The sequence below is a fragment of the Stenella coeruleoalba genome (assembly GCF_951394435.1).
Source record: "Stenella coeruleoalba genome assembly, chromosome: 15".
NCBI lineage: Eukaryota > Metazoa > Chordata > Mammalia > Artiodactyla > Delphinidae > Stenella > Stenella coeruleoalba.
The window spans coordinates 23273662-23298604 of NC_137161.1; the positions used below are offsets into that span (position 1 = coordinate 23273662).

At 42.0% G+C, this 24943-nt stretch overlaps 1 protein-coding gene across 5 annotated transcripts in view; it reads right to left on the minus strand.

The window, feature by feature from the left end:
• The window catches only part of PHF20 (PHD finger protein 20), a 133192-nt gene that overhangs the window by 88777 nt on the left and 19472 nt on the right, over window positions 1–24943 (minus strand). For all 5 annotated transcript variants that reach the window (XM_079944297.1, XM_079944296.1, XM_079944294.1 and 2 more), the window contains exons 2-4: window positions 24057–24172; window positions 5247–5418; window positions 4276–4360 (exon numbers count right to left, since the gene is read on the minus strand). In XM_079944297.1, coding sequence (XP_079800423.1) covers window positions 4276–4360; window positions 5247–5418; window positions 24057–24139 — 340 coding nt within the window. In that variant the 5' untranslated portion in view covers window positions 24140–24172. The remainder of the gene's footprint in view (window positions 1–4275; window positions 4361–5246; window positions 5419–24056; window positions 24173–24943) is intronic.

The following is a 24943-nucleotide window of genomic DNA, read 5'->3' on the forward strand; positions in this document are numbered from 1 at the left end:
CTCTGTAACCTCAAGCAGTTTCTCCTGTGAGCTCAGTTCCTCATCTGTAAAATGTGGATGGGGTTGATGGCAACAACCTTTCCACGTTTATGTGAAGACTAAATAAGATCAGATATGGAAATTGCTTAGCAAAGGGACTGTCACAGAGCAAGGGATCAATATGTGGTTCTAATTACCATCATCTACCAAGTCACTTTGACAGAGAACCTCCTTCCCCCCATAGAAGGTAGGAGCCGAGCTAGCAGCTACATGTATCGGCCTAAATTGTCCTTTCATCTCTATTCAAAGCTGCTCATAGTCCCAGTGTTCCCACATTTCAAATGTAGGTTCAGTTATAGCATGAAGAAAACAAAAAATAGTAACTGCTTCAACCAGAGACTCTAGAAATAAGACCATTTCCATAAAATCTCCCAGTTTAAATGCAATGACTTTAGGCAATGAACAAAGAGATTGAACTGGGGTACAAGGAGGGGACGAGGGGGCCGTGACCCAAGGATATGCATAATTTTAAGGAAGAGGGACCTGATTCGCCTGCGCACTCAAGTTAACCACAGATCAACAGGAAGGAATGATTCCTCATTTTGTTGTAAATGTGAACCTACTTTCAGTTTCCCCCAGAGAGAATGCCTTGCAGGGCAGGGGCACAAACCCCCTGACAGACGAGCGGCTCTGACATCCTCGGCATAAAAACGGGGAGCTGAGCAGAGGTGAGGTCAACTCACCAGAGATGGCTTCCAAACAAAGATTCCCTGGAAGCAGAATCCCTTCTTTTTCTCCAACACAGACCAAGGATCTAACAAGGCTACCAGGTGTGGCTGCCTTCACACAAAATGATGCTTAACTGCAACTGCCAAGGAATCATTCCAGATGCAAAGGGCTAAATAACATGGCATTGCTCTCCCCAGTTTCCAAGTGCTAAATAACTCCCTTAAGAAACTCTGGGGCTTCCCTGGTGGCGCAGTGGTTGAGAGTCCGCCTGCCGATGCAGGGGACACAGGTTCATGCCCCGGTCCGGGAAGACCCCACATGCCGCGGAGCAGCTGGGCCCATGGGCCATGGCTGCTGAGCCTGCACGTCCGGAGCCTGTGTTCCGCAACAGGAGAGGCCACAACAGTGAGAGGCCCGCGGACCGCAAAAAAAAAGAAACTGAAAGTTGCTACCAAAAACTCAACGGATGACAAGCTTCTTTTCTAGAAATAAGACATTTCTTGACAACTTATTCATGTAAAACAGATCTTTTGGGGGTTTTTTTTCCCTTGTTTTCTTCCAAGCTTCTGCTTAGAGAAAAAGAGAGAAAAAAAAGAAAAAGTGTGTCTAAAGTCCATCAGTGTTAACACCCTGTGACAGGGATGAAGGAAAATACTTTAATAGTGCAAAAAATAATAGTGCTGAAAGCTGTCAACGAAAGATTGAATGTAAAAGTAAAACGTGTACATAGTTGTAAAAAAAAAGGAGTTTTAAAACATGTTTATTTTCTATGCACTTTTTTAATTTAAGTGATAGTTTAATTAATAAACATGTCAAGTTTATTGCTGCAAAAAAATAATTAAATAAAATAAAAAATAAAAGTTGCTATCTGGTTGTGATTCAGTCATGCCAGATTCCCAACGCCAGCAGCCAGTGCTCTCCACTCTGGCTAGGGCCACTACCCACCAGCCTGCTCAGTCAATGCTCAGCCTCAGCAAAACCATCAAGGAGGTTAAGCACGGCAGAAAAATCAGACCAAGCCTTCCCAAGATGAAGCTATAGAAAGTGACTTCACTATATCCCCAGCCTCCTCCTAGCAGCACCAAAAAGACTGAATAACTTTTATAGGAAATAAAGGCACCACCTTGCCTGCAGAGGTTCTTCTCACAGCACCATTAAGCCGTGGTGGCCCCTACTAACCAGAGAAAGAGTGAAATTAGAGTCCAGCATTGTCCCTCCCAATCCTGCAACTGAATTACTAGAATAAATCATGAGCTAGAAACTGCCAGCTCCCCTGGATTAAACCTAACCCAAAGGCAGCACCTAAGAGTCATTTTTTCATCTCAAAATCAGGCACAGATGTGAGCACCCACAAAGGCTAGCTTTCCTTCGCAGTCCACGAGGTAGCATTAATGCCACACAGCTGGTTCCATTAACTTTCAGGATTGCCCCTCCCCCATGTCCCTCCTTCTCCTCCCTCTTCCAATTAATCTCAAGAACCAGAAAGGATGGCAGCATAATACAGGACTTCAGACTCAAGAACTCTGGGGAAAACAGGTTCTCCCAAAAATATCCACTCATTTTCAATGTCCTCCAGTTAACTAAAATTCACTGAACAGAATTTGAAGCTTACAGAACTAATATATTAGGGTAGCAAATGACCATTGTAGGAACAAATTACCTCAAGACTCTCCCTCCTATAATTTTAGCTCATGGAGGAAATAAACTGAAAAGATTTTTAAAAACAACTTGCAAAGCTCTGGTTGCCAAAGTTTAAAAGACATTTAAAAACCTTAATTAACTACAGCCAATAATTCGGCCAATGACTTTTAGTCCTTAAATGATCACTTCAAAAGATTTCAGACCCAGGGCTTCCCTGGTGGCGCAGTGGTTAAGAATCTGCCTGCCAGTGCAGGGGACACGGGTTCGAGGCCTAGTCCGGGAAGATCTCACATGCCGCGGAGCAACAAAGCCTGTGCACCACAGCTGCTGAGCCTGCCATCTAGAGCCCGCGAGCCACAACTACTGAGCCCACGTTCTACAACTACTGAAGTCCACGCGCCTAGAGCCCGTGCTCTGCAACAGGAGAAGCCACCATGATGAGAAGCCCGCGCATCGCAACGAAGAGTGGCCCCCACTCGCCACAACTAGAGAAAGCCCGTGTGCAACAATGAAGACCCAATGCAGCCAAAAATAAATAAAATAAATTTATTAAAAATATATATTGGCTATATTACCTGTGCTGTACAGTATATCCTTGTAGCTTTTTCTTCTATGAGTTTGACTTGATTTTCCCCATATTAAGTGAGATCAGTCACCATTTTAATAAAAATGGACCTATAAATTGTATTTAATGAGTGTTTGATATAATAAACTATGTCTTTTACTAAAAGGATTTAAAGCAGTTTAATAACATGTAAGCTTTCCTTTAAAATAAATTTTTAGGTTAAAGTGAAACATATGAAAAATAGTAACAGGATTTTATTTTGAACACTGGCTTATAAAGTAACTTAGGGAAACAAGGGACTATCCAAAAAGACTTAATCCATGAACAGGAGGATCAGTAACTGTTTAGACAACTTAGAAGATACAACCTTGCTTTGGAGACCTGTGGTAAAAGAACTGTGGTTTAAGGATAACCTACATCTGTCAACCCACACTGGTCTAATAGCTGCCGGGACTGGGGGTGGGGTGAATGTAGCAAGAGAGGAACTAAAATTTCTGCTACATGCAAATGTATGTTCATTTTTGACCATTTCAACCCATTCTCAGACAAAACTTCTTGGTCACCCCGAAGTCCAGCAGAGTGCTGAATAAATACTTAAATAACTTCATTGAATGAAAAATCAGTGTGGCCTTAGAGTCACCCCTAACACTGGTACTAAGAGGTCTGTTTGCCCTAAACATTCACTGCAGGAATCGTGGACATACCACAAACATCTTGGTAGAAAATGTTAAAAAAAGGAAAACAGGTATCACTTGAACCCCCAGTGTGTTCTCTGTGTGTCAGGATGCTGACCACACATATTACCTTCATAACCCTCCTCTTCTCTTGCCTTTATTAGCAAAATGAGCCTCTTTGGGACATGTTCCCGGTCCTGACTCCTCACATGTTCTAAACTCTGGCAAAGGCATTCCAGCTCAGTGCTCTAAATCCCAGTACCCCAATTTCAACTAGTAACTCTGATACTACAGACCACTCTCAACCACCTTGCATCCACAAGCACATTTTTAAGAAAAGTTTGCTGTTTGCTTCATTTCTAGGCTGTTCACAAATAACTAAAAGGAATATTAGGGACTTATTTCATCTATTATATTAGGAACTCCTAGACAGCAAGAACCTACACACTTCCCAGCAGAGTGACAGATGAACCATGACTGTTTTAGAAGGCAAAGAACCAAACTCCCCCTCTTTAACCTACCTTTCTCTCCATTTATAATTTCTTCCTAACTCCTGACAGAGTAATTAACTTAAAGAGAGAGGATTCCTAGGCAATAAATACATACTGAAAATATACTCTCAAACTCCAATATTACAAACTCACCCCTAAGTCAAGCGTAAAAACAATTACAACTCAAATGCCTTACCATCCTTGTTAACAGCAGTGACTCTGGCTGGGTAAAAACGACAATCAGACCAGCAAGCAAGGACCTGCTCATTTATTTGAAATTCCTAAAAAATATTAAAAAACAAAAAAGATCCTGTTACCAATCCAATTTCATAGGACATACATAGTAACAGAATTCATAAAAGAAGCTGAAATTGACAAGGGCAGGAAGGGGAGATGGCTACTGGGATGGAGGAAGATGTTTCTGCTGTTCAGCATTGGGAGCCAAAACAAAAGGGCTAGACACAGACTTTTGCCATTTTAAGAGTTCTGGACAGCCATAGCACAGCACCAATGATAATCCTATCCTGTCCCTGAAAGTGAGTCTAAGAGCCCAGGACCACCAGGGAACACACCAACTACACAAGCTGGAAGGAGAGAGTCTACTTCATCTTACGGGAAGCAGCATTCATGCCACCTAATGCCATCTACACTTTTAAAGGGTCTTTTGACAAAGGAGGCACTCATTCACCATTAATATTTCATACTGTTTTCCCAGCACACAGTTTGCATTGCTACATTTTGAAGAATGAATATTCTTCAAGGTCTTATAAAAGACCTTAATATGAGGCTAGCACAGTGCTCCACATGGAATGATTGCTGAATAAATGATCAGACAGCAGATGAGCTTACTAAATGATCTAAAGGGACACAGTGGTGTAAAGGAGAGAGAGAAAGTCCCCATTCATCATCAATGCAGTCTCAACCAAGTTAGTTTATGAGCTGTCAAATCAATCACGTCATACAAACAGATGACAGCTGAGATTCTTCAACAACCCCCCCCCCCCCGCCCCCACCCGGGGCCATGGAGATCTCAGAGTTGCACTACAAGCCTAAATAAGGATGGTCCCCAGCTGCTACAGACTTTCACACCAAACATCAAAGGCTGGAACATAAAGTACCTAATGGCTGATCCCACTCATTACTGAATTACCCAGATTTGTTACTCACAGATGATCCTTCCTCTTCATGTAAGCCCTCTTTCCTCAGCTGTATTTTCTCTAAAGGGCGTAAATAAGGACTGTCCCAGCAGAACCATTCATCATAACGATGGTTCCAACGCTTGAAATGGATGAGTACTTTTCCTTCTTCGTAATCAATATCTTCTATGTGAGCTGGATACCTGAGTCAGGAAAAAAAAAGAAAATTAAATGCCTTTAATACCCACCCAAAATAATCAAAATGATACCCTTCCAAACCTCTTCCCAAAGGAGTAGGTCTCAAAGTACTAAATAAAGCCTATCATTTAGAGGTTCTGTGTCATTGTGTCAAATTGAAAATTATGAAGGCTAACAGACCTGGGGTTCAAATCCTATCCAGGATATTCCTTAGTCTGTGATTAAATTAACCTTTCAGAGCCTGAGTTCCTTCATGTAAAGTGGAAGAAGGATACCCAACACACTGTGTTGTAGTGCAAGTTAAACAAGATGACATATACACAAGACCCAAGCACAAAGGAGGCAGGAAGCAAACATTTAACAACTAGATTATATTTTACGTGTTAAAAAATTCAAATGACCATGCAGCCCAGATTGTGTTAGTCTCAATTTTCAGAATTTTAAGAATTTTGTTATCTATATATTGGAATACTATGAAGTTGTTAAAAAGAAGATGGCTCTATGTCATGATATGGAAAGCTCTCCCATGATGAACTATTAAATGAAAAGAGCAAGGTGCAGAACACTGTGTATGGTAAGTAAGCTACTGCTTATTTTTTTAACAAGATGAAAAAGAATATATATATTCATACATGCTTAAATATGCATAAAACATCTAGAAGAATACACAAGAAACTAACACTGGTTACTTGTGGAAGTATGGTCAGTTCACTAGATGGGCTCTTTCAATATCCAATCCACTCTTCTAGATTGAGAGTTGGGAAAACCAACAACTACATTTGCTTGACTCCCTTACAATTGGCAATCAAGGTCATGGAGACCTGTGGATTTGGAAGCAACTGTAGCGGCCAGACGCAGTGCTCCAGTGCAGGACCTCTCAAACTTTCATGCAATGCAAATCATCAGAGGATCTTGTTAAAATGCAGATTCTGATTCAGTCGATGGAGCTAAGGTCTAAGAGCTTTAAACAAGCTCCCAGGTGCTACTGACATGCTGGTCTACAGTGGCAAGGGTCTAATGTCTAGTCACTGGCTTCTTGAGTGTCAAGCAGCAATGGTGGGGGTGGCAGTAGCAGTAGTGAATTCCTGACCTCCAGATCACAGCTCCAGTGGTGGGTCCTTCAAATTTATACTCTAAGGGCAGCCCTCTTGGGTCCCACTCCTCCAACTCTTCCAACAATTTTGTAAGTAGCCAATTTCTTGTGTTAAATCCTTTTGTGGTTCAAGTACCCAGAATGGTTTCTGTTTCCAGCATTAAACTTGACTGATACAAGAGGGGAACTGGGTATAGCGGCAGGGAGGGGCAAAAGTGGGATGGAGACCTTTTGCAGTATACCTTTTAATACTTTTTCATTTTTCAACCATATAAATGTATTGCTCATTCCAAAAATAAATAAATGGTTAAAAATAAAGAAAAATAAATATGCAATTGTTCTCTTAAATACACTTGTATTAATCAGAATGCTATTCGAGATTGAGAAGGTTTACACTCTACCTATTCGTTATTGTCTCCCTACAACTTGGACATGCACCATTTCCTTCTTCTTACATCTAACACTTAGTACCCTACTGTCCTAATAAATATGTGCTACCTAAATGAAAAGGCCTGCTTTCTTGTGTCATCTGTACACTGTGTCCTCTTCAACCCTAGACTAGTATCTGCTAAGGCAGTACACTTGGAGTTAACTAACCACAGAAGGTTGCAGATACTGGGCATTCAATAAACATTCAGCAAATGAATTCTATTCTCCCTATTCTTCCCAAAGGTCGAGTGTCTTGTCAGTTCTTCAAACCCAAAGCTCTCAGACTTCAGCTACCCATTCCAATTTCAGTCACTCTCCAAGTTCAGGCCCCAATCACTTCATGTGGGTATTTCTCACACAGGACTGACAGGGTATGCTTTTCAAAATTCCTAATGGTATTATGCATACATTAATTGCTCAAAAAATATTAACAAAAGGAATAAACAGCCCTGAAACTAGTCCCCCTACTCCAATCCAACTTACACACAGCTGCCATAAATATAAGCTATCTTGACTAAATATAAGCTATCTTGACAACAGACTAGCTAATTGTACGATCTCGTGAACTGAGTAGTACAATTGTAGGACATAAAAGAGGCTCCCCTAAGTCTATTCCTCCCTATAAAATGAGGAGAAGGATACGGATATCTCAACTGCATTCCTCTTGCCCTCTCATTCACTCAGCCTACCAGAGACTAGTAAGCCTCCCTAACTCACTCCTATTCAAAGCCCTTTCTTTAGTGGTTTTACTATCTCTAGCTATAGTTTTCAAACAGGTCTTTGGAAATACGTGCAGAATTAATTTTTCACAGAACTAAATTTATTTAATTTATAGAACTTTCCTTTATACTAAGATCACATTCTTTCTAATTTTTTGGTGCTTAAATATACTTTTGAAATTAAAACAATGGTAATTGTTTTTAATCCTTACTAACATTATGCAGCCATTAAAAAGAATAAGGCAGCTCTCTATGTACTGATTTTTAAAGATCTCTAAGAAAGGTGTGTGGGGGGGAACAACTCAAGATGCGAAACGGTATTGAATGCACTACCATTCATTTGGGGGAGGGGAGAGAGCCAATACATTCGTACCTGTTTTTAAATGCGTGGGCTATCTCTGGAAGGATGATCAAGCAACCCGGTTTGCCTCTTGGGAGGGGAACTGGATAGTTAAGGAACTGGAGAGGAAGTATGAGACTTATTTTATTCAATATATATCCTTTTGTTTGTTTTGAATGTTGTACCATGAGCATGTATTAAATATAAAATATATAATTAGATATTTATTTTAAATATCCTTATTTGGCAAAATAAAAAGTTGGCACCTCAGTACAACCCCAAATTCTTTTGAATTTGCACTTGGTCAGTGCCTTCTAAAAGTCTGGTAAGTCTGGACCCACAGAAATAACTGCAAAATGCTAGGCCAGTAACTCCACTGCGCACACTCAGAGTATGAAGGACCTCTGGGCCCTTAGCTAGCCAAAAGCTACTCCCTTGTTCAAAAACTTCACAGGCACAGGCATCCCACTGTCTGCAGACTACACAAATCTCTCCAGGAGGATCAAGAATAACCAAGGGGTCAGTAAGTTTTCCTAAGAAGAAGGTTGTTCTCCCTACTTCTCTAAAGTGTGACAAGGATACAAGTCACTCATTGTGGATGGGGAAACCCAACTGCCATTTCACAGAAAAAGACAAGCAGTTGATCTTAGAGATCAACCCAGTAAGCCTTGGTGGCTCACAACTGCACAGCTGCCTTGGGGACAGCTCAGATTCATCAGCCAACAGAACGTTATTAAGTGACTTTGATCTAGCCAGTCAATTCCAGGTCTTGGAATAAATTATAAAATGTATGTGGTTCTGGCCCCTGCCCTTGAGAAGAACCAGACACCAACTAAGTTTTTGTTTGTTTGTTTGTTTTTCCAACTAAGTTTTAAAACTACTCTGTGGGGGAAAAAAAAAAAAAACTACTCTGTGGATAGACATTCTCCCAAAGAGGAAATGCAGATGGGCAACAGGCACATGAAAAGATGCTCAGCATGGCTAATCATCAAGTAAATGCAAATCAAAATAACAATGAGCTATCACCTCACACCTGTCAGAATGGCTATCATCAAAAAGAACACAAATAACAAATGTTGGCGAGGATGTAGAGAAAAGAGAACCCTTGTACACTACTGATGGGAATGTAAATTGGTGCAGCCACTGTGGAAAACAGTATGGAGGTTTCTCAAAATACTAAAAATGGAACTACCACATGACCCAGCGATTCCACTACTGCGTATATATCCAAAAAAAAAAACACTAATTCAAAAAGATACATGTACCCCAATGTTCACAGCAGCATTATTTACAATTGCCAAGGTATGGAAGCAATCTAAGTGTTCATCAACAGAGGAATGGAGGGAGTTCCCTGGTGGTCCAGTGGTTAAGACTCAGCACTTTCAATGCCGTGCCCCAGGTTCAATCCCTGGTGTGGGAACTAAGATCCAACAAGCCGCACAGCACAGTCAAAAAAAAGAATAAATAAATAAAATATTTATTTTTAAAAAAACAGATGAGGGACTTCCCTGGTGGTACAGTGGGCAAGACTCCACGCTCCCAATGCAGGGGGCCCGGGTTCGATCCCTGGTCCGGGAACTAGACACCATATGCATGCTGCAACTAAGAGTTCACATGCCACACTAAGGAGTCCGCCTGCTGCAACTAAGACCTGGTGCAACCTAAATATATAAATAAATATTTTTTAAAAAATTAAAAAAAAAACAGATGCATGGATAAAGAATATATGGTGTATATATATATATATATATATATACAATGGACTACTACTCACCATAAAAAAGGAACGAGGGACTTCCCTGCTGGTGCAGTGGTTAAGAATCCACCTGCCAATGCAGGGGACATGAGTTCAAGCCCTGGTCTGGGAAGATCCCACATGCTGTGGAGCAGCTAAGCTTGTGCGCCACAACTACTGAGCACGCACTCTAGAGCCCGCGTGCCACTAATACTGAGCCTGTGTGCCACAACTACTGAAGCCTGGATGCCTAGAGCCCGTGCTATGCAACAAGACACCACAACGAGAAGCCGGTGCACCGCAACGAAGAGTGGTCCCTGCTCACCGCAACTAGAGAAAGCCTGCATGCAGCAATGAAGACCCAATGCAACCAAAAATAAATAAATAAATATATTAAAGAAAAGAAAAAAGGAATGAAATTTTGCCATCTGCAGCAACGTGGATGGACTTGGAGGGCATTATGCTAAGTGAAATAAGTCAGACAGAGACAAAAATATTGCATGATATCACTTACATGTGGAATCTAAAAAATACAACAAAGTAGTGAATATAATAAAAAAGAAGCAGACTCACAAATACAGAGAAAAAAACTAGTGGTATGGGTAGGGGGAGGGGAAATATAGGGATGGGAGAGTGGGAGGCACAAACTACTGGGTGTAAGATAGGCTCAAGGATGTACTGTACAACACAGTGAATATAGCCAATATTCTGTAATAACTATAAATGGAAAGTAACCTTTAAAAACTGTATAAAAAATTTTTATTAAAAAAAACTACTAGAACCAACAAGGACCTACTGCATAGCACAGGGAACTCTACTCAATATTCTGTGATAACCTGTATGAGAAAAGAATCCAAAAAAGAATGAATATATGATATGAAAATCTGAATCACTTTGCTGTACACCTGAAACCAACAAACATTGTAAATCAACTATACTCCAATAAAATTAAGAAAAAAAACAAAACTACATTAAAAAAAAATACATGGTGGAACCACATGAAACAGCTTATAATCAACTGCTCTTTACTGACAAAAATAGTAATTTTGAGCTTCCCTGGTGGCGCAGTGGTTGAGAGTCCGCCTGCCAATGCAGGGGACACGGGTTCGTGCCCTGGTCCGGGAAAATCCCACGTGCCACGGAGCGGCTGGGCCCGTGAGCCATGGCCGCTGAGCCTGCACATCCGGAGCCTGTGCTCTGCAACGGTAGAGGCCACAACAGTGAGAGGCCCGTGTACCGCAAAAAAAAAAAAAAAGGTAATTTTATCTGGTTCAACCCAAATACTGGAACAACCATAAAAGAAGCTGGAGAAGATGCAGCAAGGTTAACAAAAGAGGAGATGTGGGGCTTCCCTGGTGGCACAGTGGTTGAGAGTCCGCCTGCCGATGCAGGGGACACGGGTTCGTGCCCCGGACCAGGAAGATCCCACATGCCGCGCAACGGCTGGGCCCGTGAGCCATGGCCGCTGAGCCTGCGCGTCCGGAGCCTGTGCTCCGCAACGGGAGAGGCCACAACAGTGAGAGGCCCGCGTACCGCAAAAAAAAAAAAAAAAAGAGAGATGTGAATGGAATCTGTATAGATGTATAGACAGAAAAGGGGAGACAAAATTTCCAGCTTCAACATGTAACTAACAGCTACTGATGAGACTCTAGTTTCCAAACTAACATTGCAGCTGGGAGTCACATTTCTAATGGAAATACTAGTCAGAAAGGAGCAGACATTAAAAACCAAACTGAAATAAAACTTAGCTCTGGGGAGGAGAGAGGGATTGGGAATAGCGAAGAGACTTTTGCTTGTGGTTGTAATTTTTACAAGGATTTAGTCACAAAATACCTGTATAAGCAAAAAAAAATACTTTTAATTAAAAGTTTTGAAAAATATTTAATGGGCTGATATCAACCAGTAGCTTCATGGTTCTTAGATTTATATGCTGCTTGGCACATCCACAAAACAGAATATTATGCAGCTGTAAAAAAAAATGAGAACAAACTATGAATTGACAAAGATTTCCAAATTTTAAAAAGTCAAGCTACAAAATCATGCATATCTTATACTTTCTGTGTTACAAAAGAGGAAAATAAGAATATACAGTATATTTGCTTTTGCTTAAATATTAAATAAAGAAACAATGGGGCTTCCCTGGTGGCACAGTGTTGAGAGTCCGCCTGCCGATACAGGGGACATGGGTTCGTGCCCCGGTCCGGGAAGATCCCACATGCCGCGGAGCGGCTGGGCCCGTGAGCCATGGCCGCTGAGCCTGCGCGTCCGGAGCCTGTGCTCCGCAACGGGAGAGGCCTCAACAGTGAGAGGCCCGCGTACCGCAAAAAAAAAAACAAAACAGAAACAAGAAACAATGGTAGGAGGACTTCCCTGGTGACACAGTGGTTAAGAATCCACCTGCCAATGCAGGGAACATGGATTCAAGCCCTGGTCCGGAAAGATCCCACATGCCGCGGAGCAACTAAGACCGTGTGCCACAACTACTAAGCCTGTGCTCTAGAGCCCGTGCTCCACAACAAGAGAAGCCACCACGGGCTTCCCTGGTGGCACAGTGGTTGAGAATCTGCCTGCCAATGCAGGGGACACGGGTTCGAGCCCTGGTCTGGGAGGATCCCACATGCCGCGGAGCAACTAGCCCCGTGAGCCACAATTACTGAGCCTGTGCGTCTGGAGCCTGTGCTCCGCAGCAAGAGAGGCCGCGATAGTGAGAGGCCCGCGCACCGCAATGAGGAGTGGCCCCCACTTGCCGCAACTATAGAAAGCCCTCGCACAGAAACGAAGACCCAACACAGCCATAAATAAATAAATTAATTAATTAATTAAATAAATTAAAAAAAGAGAAGCCACCACAATGAGAAGCCTGTGCACCACAACAAAGAGTAGCCCCCGCCCGCTGCAACTAGAGAAAGCCCGGGCACACCAACGAAGACCCAATGCAACCAAAAATAAATAAAGAAAATAAATTTAATTCAAAAAAGAAAAAGAAAACTAAAAAACTTGCAGAAAAAAAATTAAAATAAATAAATAAAATTTAACCTGGGGGAGTTCCCTGGTGGTCTAGTGGTTAGGATTTGGTGCTTTCACTGCCATGTCCTGGGTTCAATCCCTGGTTGGGAAACTAAGATCCCGTAAGACATGCGGCACAGCCAAAAAATAAATAAATAAAATAAAATTCAACTTGGAAAGGTCGGATAACCTAAACTTCATAGTAAATTAGGTTACTATGGTGACCTTATCTTAAGCAAGTGGTATAACTGGTCACTAAACCAAGAAGCCACAGAAGGGCAGTGTAGCCAATCAAATGTAAAGACACAAGGAGAATGACAAAAATTACAGAAAGAGAAATTCATCAATTCCCCTGACATTTTCTGAGTACCCACTCTAGGCCAGGAAGTGTACCAGCGTTTGGAAATACACAGCAAAATCTATAAAGTCATGTGATCACAACAGCTGACAGAGGCAGGAAGACAATGTTACAAGGCACACAGGGCCTTTCATTTCCTCAGACATATACTACCTTCCCATACCGGGTCTGTTCACTTCACCTGAATCACTTTCCCCCGCCCACTCTTCCCAGGAAACAGCCTTACCCTCCTGCAGCCTCAGAATCCCTGACTATCTCAAGTAGCCCCCTTCTCCTTCCAATCTGTGTCAGTTTCCTGCTTGCTTCCTTCATAAATAACATTCGACCCAATCTGTAATTACTTCATTTGTTCCTCTGTTTACTTGTTTATGTTTACATGGCCTGCTTCCCCAGGATATTATAGACACCCCTAAAGACATCTATCTCTTACTGCAGTATCCTCAGGAGGAATAAATGTATAACTATACACACAAATAATTGTAATAAAGCATCACAGGTGCAACTACAGACGATTACTTAAGGTAGAATAGGGTACCAAGGAGCAAAAGGCTAGTTCTAAGGTAGAGGGGGAGAGGAAGGAGGCTGAGGAAGGAGGGCCAAGTCAACTAGTGAGAAGCAGACACTTGACTCAATCCTGAAAGATGAACAGGCATTTTCCAGGTGATGAAGGAGGCAATGAGACTGAAGAGTGTTTCTGGGAGAGGGTGTAATGTAAGTAAATCAGCATAGGTACGGAGGAAGAGAAGCACAAAGGAAGTACAGGAAGTACAGGAAACTGAAGGTGAGAAAAGAAACAGCAACTCTGTGTAGAGAACTATGCAGGAACCTTATGGATTCCACAGACCACTGGGTGTTAGTGAACACAGAGCTGGTGGTCCACAAGGTCTCCTTAAGGAATGTTTTATTGTACTTTTTCATAATCTAAACCATCTTTATTAGATCTTCCCAGCTGAGATGCCACAAGTGGATTACAGGTGAGCAACAACATGAAAAAGGTTGAGATGCACCGATCAAGATGACCACCATATAATCAAGTACTACTAAAGAATTTCAGTGTGTGTTTGCTATTAACCTGGCATTATATGATCACTCTCAAAAGGTAGCTGTAGTGGTTTTAAAAGACATCTGCAAATTTGACACTCCTTCCCTCCAAAAGTGGAGACTAATTATCCTCCCCTTGAATGTGGCCTCATTCCTAACAAATAGAATGTGGCAGAAGTGATGGTGGAGGACTTCAAGTCTGGGTCATAAAAAGTGCTGCAATTCTACACTTCTGGGCAAACACCCAAAAGAATCGAAAGCAGGGACTCAAACAGTTATCTGTATATCAATGTTCATAGCAGCATTATCCATAACAGCCAAAAAGTGGAAGCAATCCAAGTGTCCATCGACAGATGAATGGATAAACAAAATGTGATATGTTCACACAGTGGAATATTATTCAGCCTTAAAAAATATAAAATTCTTATATATACCCTACAACATAGATGAACCTTGAAAACATTATACTAATGAAATAGTCACAAAAGGACAAATACTGCATGATTTAGAGTAGTCAAATTCATAGAAACAAAAAGTAGGATGGTGGTTGCTAGGGGCTGGTGGGGGAAGAGAATGAGGAGTTACTGTTTAATATGTACAGAGTTTCCATTTGGGAAGATGAAAAAGTTCTGACAACATAGGGAATATAGCCAATATTTTATAATAACTACAAATGGACCATAACCTTTAAAAATTGTGAATCACTATATTGTATACCTTTAACTTATATAATACTGTACATCACCTACACTATAAATACATACATACATACCTAGTTCTGGAGATGGGTGATGGTGATGGTTATACAACAATATGAATGCACTTAATGTCACTGAACTATGCACTTAAAATGGTTAAAATGGTAAACCTTATGTTATGTATATTTTAACACACATACACACACACAAAGCACTGCTGCTTCTTGGGTTCCCCATTCTGGGGGAAGCCAGGTGTGGTGTCACGAGAACGTTTTAGATGCCCTATGGAGAGGTCCACGTGCAACCAGAAGTCTCCCACCAGCAACTAGCACCAGCTTAAGACAAACATAAGACTTCGACTTAGAACCCTCCATTAGGCTGCTCCTGAATTCCTGATCCACACACTGAAAGGATAATATTTGGTGTTGTTTTAGGCCACTAGATTTTGAGAAAATTTGTTACACAGCAATAAATAACTAACATAGTAGCATTTTGCCCCAATGCTACTAAAAGTGGGATCCACAGATAGTACATAGGTTGGAGGCACCAGTCCCTATGTTTTTTTGAGTTTGAGACACACTACTCTAAACTAACAGATAAGCCAGCCTCCCCCAGGGCTCCACCAAGGAAAGGAGAGGGCTGTGGGACAGTGAAACCCACACCAAATAAAAGGGAATAACTCCACCTGCATGTCCAGAAAGGCAAAGAATAGTCCAGGTCTGACACAGAAATACAACATTGGCTTGTCCACAATATATGACCTCAAGTCCCAGGAAGGCTTGCTGCTCAGAGTCTTGGCTGCTTCTGTGCAAAATTAAGCTGCCCAACACCGCACACTCTGCACATGCTTAAATTAGAACAGCTAGACAGTGCTGGCAGAAATCTGTTTGGTCCCCCCACATACACACCAAAAATATAAACTGAAGAAATGTTACAGGGGGAAAAAGAGGAACAGAAAGGATAACAATTTCCCTCTGATTTCCTACTCCAACCGGTCAGCATTCACTCACATGGCTACTAATAACCAATGTGTGTAGTTTACTCTAGGGGTTATAAACTGCCTTTACATAAGGTATCTCACAGGATCTTTACCACCATCCCATGAGGGCTTAAGGAACTGTTATTATCACTGCACCCATTTTACATTTCTGGAAATGGAGGCTCAAAGAGAGTGACTAGGAAGAGACATAACCAAGATCAGTATCCAAATCTTCTCACTAAACCCAGTGAAGAAACTTCTGCTCTCAATCTGACTTCACATGCAAACATGCTTGTAGTAACATAGGTCCACAGAGGTATCTTTTGTGTTAGCTACCTAATGGTCTACCTGGTGGTAGCCCATAATTTGCCTAAACTTTCCCCCAAGGGTTGGGCATTCAGGCTGCTTCCAGATTCTTCCCTATATAAAGAGCCTTTCTGCAAACATACAGCAATCATTTACTTCAAGAATCAGAGTGTACCTCTCTATTCCTGGCTCAGGGCACACACCAGAAGCAAACGACTTCTATGCACAAAAGTAACATTCTAAGCCATCTCCAGCCTTTGTGGAGAGGGGATGGAGATGGAAATTGTATTTAGTGTAAAACAAAGGGCTGACTATTAAGCTGCAGAAAAACTGTGCTGTTTTGGATGCCTTAACTCTTTTCCTACCCCTTCACCACTTCTATTAATCAACATCGGGCACTTCTAACTCAGGAAATGTCTTGAATTCATCTCTCCTCTCTAAGCTGATCATTTCTCACAGTTGAATAGTCAGTACATCCAGGTTAACTCCTATACCCCTCTACCAGTACTGGCAAAGGACCAGATACAGAGACACTCAATAAATGTTTGGTGACTGAATAAACACCACCACTTTTCTGTTCCTACAAGGGATCTGACCATGTCTCTCTCCTGCTTAAAATCTTCCTTTTTAGCCCAGTCTCCCACCACTCCTGATCTGTCCCCTCTCCAGACTCTGAGAACACAACATATTCTTTGAACTCTTTTTGCTCACGCTGTCCCTTCTGCCTGCTCTCACGCTTCAGTCTCATCCTGGAAATCTTATCCTTTAATCTCACTTCCTTGCATATACCCTCAACTCCCTGGCCCCTCTTGCCCTCCATCATACCTGCCTGGACAAACCCCAACTGTAGGCAAATCAGAATCTCCACATTCTCCACTCCCGCACCCAGGCAGCTGATTATGCTGGAGAATACACACACGGTGATGGGTCTCACTTTATTTTCCTTTTTCTTTTTTTTTTTCTTGGCATCCCCGTGCGGCATGTGGGATCTTAGTTCCCCAACCAGGGATGGAACCCAAGCCCCCTGCATTGGAAGCACAGAGCCTTAACCGCTGGACCACCAGAGAAGTCCCTGATGGGTCTCACTTTAAATGCATGGCCACAAATAGTGGTTCCCCTGGGGGTGAGGGGGGCTGTGTGACTGGGTATGAGAAAAACAGTCTTCTGAGGTGCCCAGAATGCCTATTTCTTAATCTGGGTGATTACACAGCTATATCCATGTATAAAAGTTCATCGAGCTACACACATAGAATATGTGTACTCTAAAATAAATTATAGCTCTACAAAAGTTCTTTAAAAATAAACATTTTGGGGACTTCCCTGGTGACCCAGTGGGTAAGACCCCAGGCTCCCAATGCGGGGGGCCTGGGTTCGATCCCTGGTCAGGGAACTAGATTCCACATGCATGCCGAAACTAAGATCTCACGTGACACAACTAACACCCGGCACAGCCTAAAGAAAGAAATATTTCAAAAAATAAACATTTTTAAGGAGTAGTATCTTTTCTCTCTTCTTAATTCAATGTCTTACAACTGTAAACTGCCATAAAAATCATTATCAAAGAAGTTTTTTAAAATTCCAGGGCCTACCACTGGCTGCTGAGTGGAAAAGAGCCTGAGGAGGAGGAGTCCAGAAGGACGTAGGAGACCAATTAGGCAGCCACTGCTGCGGTTCACAAGATCCACAGTGGGAGCCTGGACCACAGTAGGAGGGTGAAGGTGGCAGCCAGTGTCGGAGTCAGGATAGATTCTGCAGGTGGATCTGACAGGATGAGCTGATGTCCTAGGTGATGGAGTGGAAGAGAGGAGCCAAGGAGGCTCCAAGGGGCCTCTAAAGGTTTTGCCTGTTGGGTTCTGTATAACTCGTCTGTTTTTATCTTTTACTCAAAATCATCATCATCCAGAACCTAGAAGCAGTGACCCCTCAGTAGCAAGGGACATACCTAGAGCCCAGATCTCAGCATCTAATACCATTTTCCAATAAAAGAAACCAAGGCTCTTTGGAGAAACAGCTGATTCTCAGACTAGGGCAGGAAATATACACAAGATGAGCCTGGGATATTTTGTAGTGCCAGAAATAAGGAAGTGTTAAACACAAAATTATGATGGGAGTACATCAAAAGGACAAAAGAGCCAAATGAAAGAGCTCCCAATATAAAAACAGGAGCAACAAAATAAATAAAGTAGTACTGGATTATACCCAAAGTCTAAAATAAATGTCTGAGTCCATACTGATATAAATAAAATCATCAAAAACAAGGAAAATCGAAAAACTAATACAGGACTTCCCTGGTGGCACAGTGGTTAAGAATCTGCCTACCAATGCAGGGGACACGGGTTCGAGCCCTGGTCTGGGAAGATCCCACATGCCACGGGGCAACTAAGCCCGTGTGCCACAACTACTGAGCCTGCGCTCTAGAGCCTGCGAGCCACAGCTACTGAGCCCGCGTGCCACAATTACTGAAGCCCACGTGCCTAGAGCCCGTGCTCCGCAACAAGAGAAGCCACTGCAATGAGAAGCCCGCGCACTGCAACGAAGAGTAGCCCCCACTCGCTGCAACTAGAGAAGAGCCCGCGTGCAGCAACAAAGACCCAATGCAGCCAGAAAGGAAGGAAGGAAGGAAGGAAGGGAGGGAGGGAAGGGAGGGAGGGGGACGAGAGAGAGAGAGAAGAGAAGAGAAGAGAAGAGAAGAGAAGAGAGAAGGAAGGAAGGAAGGAAGAAAGAAAAAAGAAAGAAAGAAAAAGAAAAATACTGGGTGTACATACAGATGGGAACTCTCTGTATTTTCTTTGGAATTTTTCTGTAAATCTAAAACTATTCTAAGGTAAAAAGCTTACTGAAGCTTATCAGAAAAACTTCATGACCACCAACTTCCAATGGACCTTAGTAGCACTTGAGGGCACCAGCAATCCTACCACATTTCTCACATCCTATCCCTCTTCACTCTCCTAAATGGTATTGCATACCTTATCTTCTTTCCTCAAACCCAAGACCAAGATCTCAGCTGAAGATTTTACTTATTTCACTTAAAAAGTAAAAACAATCAAAAAAGAATTCCCACTGCTGGTGGGAATGTAAAATGGTACAGCTGCTGCGGAAAACAGTTTGCACCTCATAAGCTTAAACAGGCAAATTATCATATGACCCATCAATTTCACTCTTAGGTAGATATCCAAGGTAGATATCCAAGAGATATGAAAACAGAGGTCCACACTCAAACTCATACACAAATGCTCATAACAGCATTATTCACAATAGCCAAAAAGTGAAAATGATACAAATATTTATCAACTGATGAATGGATAAACAAAATATGGTATATCCAAATATGGAATATTATTCATCCATGAGAAAGAATGTTGATATATGCTATAACACAAATGAATGTTGAAAATACCATGTTAAGTGAAAGAAGCCAGTCACAAAGGAACATGTATTATTTGATTTGGTTTCTATGAAACGCCCACAATAGGCAAATCTACAGAGACAGAAAGTGTATTAGTGGTTGCCTAGGGCTGGAAAGAACTAAGGGAAGTGACTGCTAATAGATATGAGGTTTCTTTTTGGGGTGATGAAAATGTTCTGGAATCAGAGAGTGGTGATGGTTGTACAACTTTGTGAATATACTAAAAACCACTGATTTGTATGCTTTAAAGGAGTGAATGGTATGTAAATTATATCTCAATTTTAAAAATAAAAACTAAAAAAGAGGGAAACAAAAGAATCCCTAAGGGCTGGCAAAGATACAGAGCAACTGGGACTCTCATATTTTGCTGGTGGAAATGCAAAATGGAACAGCCACACTGGAAAACAGTTCAGCAGTTTCTCATCAAGTCAAACACACACTTAACATATGACCCAGTAATCACACCTTGATATTTATCCAAGAGAAATGAAAACTTACGTTCTCACAAAACCTGTATTCATGTTCATTCATATTCACCAAAAACTGGAAACAATTCATCTCTTCAAACAGGTAAATAGATAAACTATACATCCATACGATTTAATTCTACTCAGCAATAAAAGGAACTACTGATTCATACAAAAATATGGATGAATCTCAAATGCACTGTAAGTGAAAGAAGCCAAACTTAAAAGGCTACATATTGCATGACTCCATTTATATGACATTCTGGAAAAGGCAAAACTATATGGACAGAGGACGGATCAGTAGGTGACAAGGGCTGGAGGCTGCAGGAGAGGTTGACTACAAATGAACACAAGTCAATTTTGTGGGGTGATAAAAATGCTACATTTTGATTATGGTGGTGCATGCATGAATGACTGTATGAGTCTGGCAAACTTCATGGAATTGTACGCTGAAAAGAGTGAATTTTACTGTTTGTAAATTATACCTCAATTTAAAAATACAAAAAAACACATGCTCCCATCACCAACTCTATAAGTAAACCTTCATCTCTACCTATATACCCAGTTTCCCTCTTCCCCTTACAATAAATGAACTATCTGCTCCTATCAATGGCCAATTCCTCCCACTTTGCATCACACCACAGTTCCTTCTCTCCTGTTTTCCTTGAACGCATGCCAATCAGTTTTTGTCCCCACTGCTCCATTAAAACAATTCTTGTCAAGGTCATCCACAACCTTGATGTAACCAAGTCAACAGTCACTCAATCCTCATTTTATGTGAACTACCAGCATCACAAGATTGAAGTGATTACTCCCTGCTTCTTTTTTTTGCGGTACGCGGGCCTCTCACTGTTGTGGCCTCTCCCGTCGCGGAGCACAGGCTCCAGATGCGCAGGCTCAGCTGCCATGGCTCACAGACCCAGCTGCTCCGTGGCATGTGGAATCTTCCCGGACCAGGGCACGAACCCGTGTCCCCTGCATCGGCAGGCGGACTCTCAACCACTGCACCACCAGGGAAGCCCTACTCCCTGCTTCTTGAAACACCTTTTCCACTTGTCCTCTAGAGCAGGGGTTATGTCCCCCCCCACCCCTCCCCCGCCCCGTTACCGTCCGCAGCCTGTTAGGGACCGGGCTGCACAGCAGGAGGTGAGTGGCAGACTGGCGAGTGAAGCTTTATCTGCCGCTCCCCATTGCTCCCATTACCACCTGAACCATCGCTCCCTCCCCCACCCGGGTCTGTGGAAAAATTGTCTGCCACGAAACCGGTCCCTGGTGCCAAAAAGGTTGGGGACCGCTGCTCTAGACACCTCCATGGATTTCCTCCTGCCTCAACAGTCACTCCTTCCCAGTTTCTTTTGCTGGTTCCTCTTCATCTGCTAACATCTAGACACTGGAAGGCACCAGGACTCAATCCTCCTTTTTATCTATATTGACTCCCTAAATCAGCACTGTCCAATGGAACCTTCTCAGTGGAAATTTTCTATGTCTCCATTCTCCAATACAGTAGCCACTAGCCACTGAGCGCTGGAAATGTGCCTAGGGTGACTAAGGAACTGAATTAATTTTATGTAAATAGCTACTTGTGGCTAGTGGCTACTTTTTTGGACAGTGCAGCCCTAGAAAGCTCACCCAGTCTCATGGCCTTAAATCCCATATACTTACAAAAGAAACATCTGGTAAAGAACTGTTATCCAAAGTATACGAAGAACTCTTAAAACTCAACAATAAGAATACAACCAACAAAAAAAGAAAAGCAACAACCAACCAATTAAAAGATGGACAAAAGACCTTAACAGACACCTCACCAAAGAAATATACAGATGGCAAATAAGTACATGAAAATATATTCGACATATTTCAATAGAGAATCGCAAATTCAAATAACAATATACCTATTTTAATGGCCAAAACCCAACACACCGACAACACCAAATACTGTCAAGGATGTGGAACAACATGTACTCTCATTCCTAGGTGGTAGAAATGCCAAATAGTACAGCCACTTTGAAAGACAATTTGGTAGTTTCTTGCAGAATTAAACATACTCGTACCATATGATCCAGTAATCACACTCTTTAGTATTTACCCAAATGAGTTGAAAAGTTATGTCCACATAGAAACTTGCACACAGGACCTCCCTGGTGGTTCAGTGGTTAAGAATCCACCTGCCAATGCAGGGGACACAGGTTTGAGCCCTGGTCCAGGAAGATCCCACATGCTGCGGAGCAACTAAGCCCATGCACCACAACTAATAAGCCTGCACTCTAGAGCCCACGGCCACAACTACTGAGCCCACACGCCTAGAGCCCATGCTCCACAACGAGAAGCCACTGCAATGAGAAGCCCACACACCGCAATGAAGAGTAGCCTCTCCGCAACTAGAGAAAGCCCACATGCAGCAATGAAGACCCAACGCAGCCAAAAATAAATAAATAAATAAATAAGAAATTAGGATGAATATGTCATATCAATATGGGTAAATCACAAAAACATGAAATACAGGAGAGAAACAAACAATGAGACCACTTATAGGAATTTTTTTAAAATACCCAAAGTGATGCTAACTAGTATTATTTATGGATACATACAGTAAAAATGTAAAACATGGACAGAACTAACTACCGGACGCTTGTTGCCTCTAAGGAATGCAGGAGGGGAATTTGAATTGGGAAGGGTATAAAAGGTACTTCCATTATACCAGAAACGTTTTATGTCCTTTATTTTTTTAAATATAAGTAAAATAGAAGTGTTAATATTCAGTAATTCCAAGTGATAAGTACACAGATTATTTTATAGTTAGCTGTACTTTTAAACTTTTTCTATATTTTATTTTTTCCCCCAAATTTAAAAGCAATTCTTTCTCTTGATTAAGCTGCCTTAAAAAAATATTGAGGGGCTTCCCTGGTGGCGCAGTGGTTGAGAGTCCGCCTGCCGATGCAGGGGACACGGGTTCGTGCCCCGGTCTGGGAAGATCCCACATGCCGCGGAGCGGCTGGGCCCGTGAGCCATGGCCGCTGAGCCTGCGCGTCCGGAGCCTGTGCTCCCTAACGGGAGAGGCCACAGCAGTGAGAGGCCCGCATACCGCAAAAAAAAAAAAAAAAAATACTGAGGGACCAAAAAAGGGAAATAATTACAGAAATACAAACAGCCTAAAAACAACTAGGTGTTCAAAGTGTCTCTAATTTTTATATCAAATCTCTCAGCCCCAAAAGGCAGCAGAGACACTTTCTACCCCAGGCATTTCCCCTGCTTCCCTTCCCATCTTCTCTTTCTACACCCCAGGAGCTGGTCAGTCTATTTTGAGATAGCCCTCAAGAGCACTATACTCTTCCTTATGAAAATTCACAGAAAGGTTTGAGTTCTGAAACTCCCACTTTCACCTTAAGCATTAACAAATGACTAAATTCTAGGATATCCTCAACAACAACCATCATTTTACAGTTTATAAGGCCTTTTCCAACATATCCTATTATTTGATTCTCAGAAAAAAGTCTGTGAGGTCAATATTACTAGTACCCACATTTATAGAGGAAGCTGATGCTCAAAGTGGTTAATTACCAGCCAGAGGTCACAAGTCAATGACAAATTCGGGACTACAACCTCTCAGCCTCTGAATCTAGTAATCCCTAAAATGTGATGACTGAGTTTCAACTGTACAACAACACATCCAGAAAACAGGACTTGTTCACAACACACAAGCTGTTCCAATCTAACCCCTTTTCTTCATTCTTCCATCCCTGATCTTTCAGACAGGCAGCCAAGAGCAAGAGAGCTGCCACTATTAATCTTCCCTTCCCTGCAGCCACTCCTGCTTCTTCTTCCCATAACTCCTTCAGATGAACAGGCAGAGAAGGGAAACAAATATAACAGGATGGTCCCCTTGACACAGGGATCCCAGCAGCAAAGACAAAGGACATTCCACAGCTCTAGACTTAAGTTTCCTTCCACCTTCCAAGAGTCAAGGAGCAGGAAAACACTACAGAAAAGCCCAGGCTACCCCTCTTTATCAGTGCTGGCAAAAGTCCTTTACTGAAGGGATTTAATTAACAGAAAAATGTAAAAGTACCAGTTTTTTAATCGGTCCCGGGCTTCCAACTGGGCTCCCACTTCAAAGCTGATTCCTCGTCTGTTAGGTGGATGCTTTGTCATTTTCAGTCATCAACGGGGGCTGCCTTTATTCTCCTGAAAAAGCCAATTAAAATTTATGAAACTTAGGCAAAGTCTGCCCAGAGTGGAGTAACACTCACTACACAGAAAAGACAAACAGGCATTATTCAAAACACAAAGCTCCAGGAAACCCTGTCAGTGCCCTCCTTTACTCCTGCCCTCATCCTAACACAGGTGTGTCCTCCACTGTTCCTCCTTCTCTATTATGCAGCATCCTGTAGTCTCTGGAACTGTAAGGAGACCCTCCCTCAACACTGTTTACCAAGAATTCACCTATAAGGGGCACCTCTCAGAACACCAAAAAAACAATCACTCTCAGAACTAAATTTAATCATTTGCTGAAGTATGCAACAAATACCTGCTGAGAGATTATTTAGGAAAACAGTCATCAAGACCAAAAGAGACACAGTTCCTGGCCTCATAAAGCCTCCAGTTTACTGGGGGAAAACAAAAGTGTAGCCAGTAAACAGACTTAACTGCAAGCTATAACTGCTATGAATTTTAAGTGCTACAAAGGAAGCGAACAAAATCTGAATGCTGATTTCTGGCCCTACTTTTGGAAGGCTGGACAAGAAAGATCTATTTATTCATTCTTTGATCTATTTATATATTTTTTGATTTATTTATATTTCTACCCATTCTTGAGTACATTCTGACAATTTATTGATATATTTTCCCAATTCTTTATCGAGCCTTTTGGTACTGGAATTGGTGGTCATTTTCTATATGAGTAAAATTTATCTTTAGGGGCTACTGGTGGTTCTGATGGAGATGTAGCCATTCTGA